The 4,073-nt window shown below is 37.5% G+C and overlaps 1 protein-coding gene across 1 annotated transcript; it reads left to right on the top strand.

Annotated features, from left to right (window-relative positions):
- The first annotated feature begins 1,477 nt into the window (after window positions 1-1,477).
- Window positions 1,478-2,788, top strand: LOC114358020 (venom protease-like). Its single transcript, XM_028311876.1, has one exon. It carries the CDS (start codon window positions 1,510-1,512, stop codon window positions 2,665-2,667), a length of 1,158 nt encoding a protein of 385 aa, XP_028167677.1. The 5' UTR covers window positions 1,478-1,509; the 3' UTR covers window positions 2,668-2,788.
- Window positions 2,789-4,073: the final 1,285 nt, after the last annotated feature.

The raw sequence follows: 4,073 nt of genomic DNA, 5'->3' as shown, positions 1-4,073 counted from the left end.
GTACACTACTCGTTCTATCATTAATAACGGAGGATCTATCTTGATAAATAGCTTGCATAGACAATGCTTTTCCACGTTGCTACCGTGCGTTATACAGCGGCGCGCGACAACCAGGACTCCATTACGTTTCTTTGTTGCACCACTCAATGGATGATTAATGGCTCCTACGAAACATTTTCATCCGTGGGAATGCGTCGAATCGAATACAATGCGAGTAGGAGTGTGTCCATATTGCACCGCCAAACACGCATACTGGCAGCTTTGCGCTATTACTATAGTTTTTAATTGTTTTACTTTCTCCAGTTTTATTATTATGTTCGTATCCGGCCGGATAGTAAATTTAGGCCGGATATCCGGCCTACCGGATAGTTACCGAATATCCGTTTCATCTCTAGTTTTTATGATGTGACAGTCTATTTCATAACTGATGATGCATTAGTGGTCGTCAAGTTCGTTCGTATCAGCCAAATTACGACCACTACTGAACAAAAGCCTATTAGTAGGATAGGCCTGATTATTAGTAGTGTTAGTAGAATAATTTCTTTATAATTTAAAAAAAAAAACAAAAGTTCTAAGCTTTTGTTGTTATCGTTGGAGCAATTTCCATCCACCCATTCTTAGACTTTACCAGCTCCATCAATAGCCCGTTCAAGTTGAAATGTACCTACTTTTTCTTTCAATTGCTGCATAAGTTCTTGGGCTATCTCTTTTCTTTGATAGAGTTTGAAAAGCAAAAAAAAAATATTTAAAAAAGTAAAGTTACTTATCTAAAATCTTCAATGTAGATGCAACTTTACTATCGATACCCCATCGATATTTTCCACGGGAGGCGAAAAATGTGATGTTTACCCGCGCTCGATTAAGCATGGAGGATGGGGTTTTGAAAAATCGTACTACGCCCTATAGATCCGCAGCGCGTGCCGTAGCCGGAACATTTTTACGCACGATTATCAACCATAACTGGAACACAATAAAGTGTATAATTAATTTAAGTGACCGAGATGCTCTCCGAAGCGTGGTTAGAACGTTGTTTTATTGAAAACGGAATTATTTATGTTGAGTATTTATTTGGTGTGCCACGTCGATTCAATATCGTGGGACCCACGGAAGCACTGATAGTCGTTAATCACACAAATGTTCCCGCTTCTCTTGCATTGTGGCACAGTAAAGCGATTTGGTTGCCTTTAAGCTTAGATAATTAAATCAATACAGGAGTAGAACTGACAAACATATTTGATATTAATACCACATAAAAAAATCGATTGAAAACACGCGAGAAAACAAAAATATCAATAAAAAAAAGTCAAATGCGCAAACTTGTATTCTCAAAATAATATTACAACGTGTTTATACATAAGGCTGCGAAATCATCAGTGCGCAAGTCTAACATTTATTTGGCCGGTTTTTAATTTAGCCTAATCTAGAACCAGTTTTATTGAGTATTTTTATATCCCAAGAATACGACTAGTAACGTTCCGCCTGCATTGAAGGAAACTACTTGATTAAAACATGTATCTGTCGTGCTCTTTTGTTGTGCTGTGTATTTTGAATTTTCACAAAGTTTTAACTGAAGATCCCGAGATGTGTAAAGCAATAGGAGGTCAGAACGGTACCTGCGTCCCTCTGCCTTCATGTCCCCAATACGTGCAACTGCTGAAGGACTCAAATACCACCCAATTAGGGCTGAATATCGTCAAGGAGTATAAATGCGGTTTTGAAGGGAGGAACGTTAAAATATGCTGCCCATATAAAATTGGTAGCAACGAGAGTGACCAGCACAAAAGTTTTAAAACAGATGATGATGATTTTGTTGACGAATTCCCCTTGGTCTGCGGTACAACCGACACTATACGTATTAGTTGCAAACATGAATTGGGAACATTTCTTAATGCAAAGCCTGCGTACAAAGGCATTTCTCGCTGGATGGCTCTGCTGGGATACAGAAATGGCATGCAATGTGGAGGCTCCATCATAACCCAACGACATGTCCTCACTGCTGGACATTGCATCACGAACTCCTTGTACGTAGTGCGTCTTGGCGTGATAAATTTGAAAGAAATAACTCATTTCGTCAAAGATCCACAATCTAGGGACTATCCAATAAAAAGGACTATACTTCACGAGGGATATTTGAAGGAATTTTCAAACACCCTCAATGACATTGGATTGGTTGTGTTAGCAGTAGACGTTGAATTTACAGAAAACATAAGTCCGGTGTGTTTGCCACTACCTAGCTACTACAGAAGGGATATAGAAGATGTAACTCATGGAACTGCAACAGGTTGGGGAGAGACTGAGAGTGGAAAGCTGTCATCCCAGCTCCTATATTCGTCGTTAAAGCTGTACGATAATGAAGAGTGTAGAAAAATATATGAGCCCTATTATAGAATAGACAGGCGGGTGTTGTGTGCAGGAGAGCATGAAACTGATGCGTGTCACGGTGACAGCGGAGGACCTCTGGTGTGGCTGCACTGTGTAGGACCGAACGCTGACGATAAAGATCCAACTGTGAGCTATGAAGGCTACGACACCTATTTCCAAATCGGAATTGTCTCAAGCGGCTTTGCATGTGAAAATAGCGCATTCAGAGGCATATATGTTAACGTTACATATTACTTGCCGTGGATCGAAGAAAAGGTGTTGGGGAAAACTACAATAAAGGTATAAGATTAAGATTTGTATTATTTTCTAGAATACAACATAAAAGGTACTAGTATTTGGTTGTATTTATTTAATTAAGATAAAATCCAAATAAAATAATTGCATGTAAGTTTCTTTTTTCATAATTAGACCGTATAGTTTGAGATCGCAACGTATGTAAGCAAAATCAAATTAAATAATTTATTGCAAGATTCCATATCGTGATGGCTAGGTTAGCACCTTTTACAACTACATATTAGGCGCCATTGTTTGTAATTCCTAAAATAAAAATAAAATAAATTAAGTCTAGCTATATGCCGTCTCTATTTTTCCTCTACAAACTATTCTTACTATAATGTATTTTCAATATTCTTATATTGGCTGAATCCTCTGCAAGAATACATTCCACATAAGGTAGAGAATGTGGAAACGATTAATATCTCTTATGAAGCAAGTCATGCCACCTCATGCAAAGATATTGCCGAAGTTAACGAGCAATAACTACAGTATGATTATAATCAGTAAGCCCACTGCCAACGCCACTCTTGTGGCGGAGTTTTGGGCTGACACTGTGTAGGTTTGTTGTCGACACGAAAAGAAGAAGTAAGCCCACTCTACCGACTTATGTACTTAAACGAAGAACTCAGTTTTTTTATTTATTCATTGAGATATTAAACACACATACCTAGACAGAAATTGGTCTATGTTTAGGAATGTGGTATGGCCAATTACCCTACTACAGTAGAATTAAAGTCAGCAAGCTCGTTTCTTGTGTAGGTACACTCACAGTTTTTCTTTTCTTTTCCTCGTAATCACAAAATGGTAACCTAACAGCTTCCCGCAAAACGCATTCAACGTATTTAGTTGTAATAATATGTGTTATTTTACAACAAAAATGTATAGTCTGATGTGCTGTTAAGTATACTTGAACAAGAAATGACCAAAACGCTGTCTTTCGTGCTTAAAACAACAACAAAAATGATGTCTTAATAAAAACACATCGTAGTTTAATACGAGCCTATAGATAGAACATTGCTTTTATATTGTATTCACTACTCACTTGTAATACTGTATGTATAATTTCTCACTCTTATCAGTTTACTCTAAGACCAGATGCACATACACTCACCGTATGACATCAAAAATTATAAATGGGCCTACTTTCTGAAACTCTTTTATACTTAACCCTCCACATACTTAACGTTTTAACAAAGATGTCCCCGGGACATTTGCATACAATGCCCGCATCTCGCTTGTTACACTAGTTAACATAAACTAAATGAAAATATCCTGGAGGGAAACCAAATGTAACTCTTTGGTTAATATCTGCATAACAAGAATCTATGACTGTGTTTGATCCTAGCTTATGTATACCCAAGCGTAAAAAAGGTCAACGAAAGCTAACTATAATTATGTACTTGATATACTAGTAT

The sequence above is a fragment of the Ostrinia furnacalis genome, unplaced genomic scaffold (genome assembly GCF_004193835.3).
Source record: "Ostrinia furnacalis isolate ACB-3 unplaced genomic scaffold, ASM419383v2 OfSCF3583, whole genome shotgun sequence".
In the NCBI taxonomy this organism is placed as follows: Eukaryota; Metazoa; Arthropoda; class Insecta; order Lepidoptera; family Crambidae; genus Ostrinia; species Ostrinia furnacalis.
The sequence above is the reverse complement of the archived record's forward strand: the minus strand, read 5'-3'. Positions and strand labels throughout refer to the sequence as shown.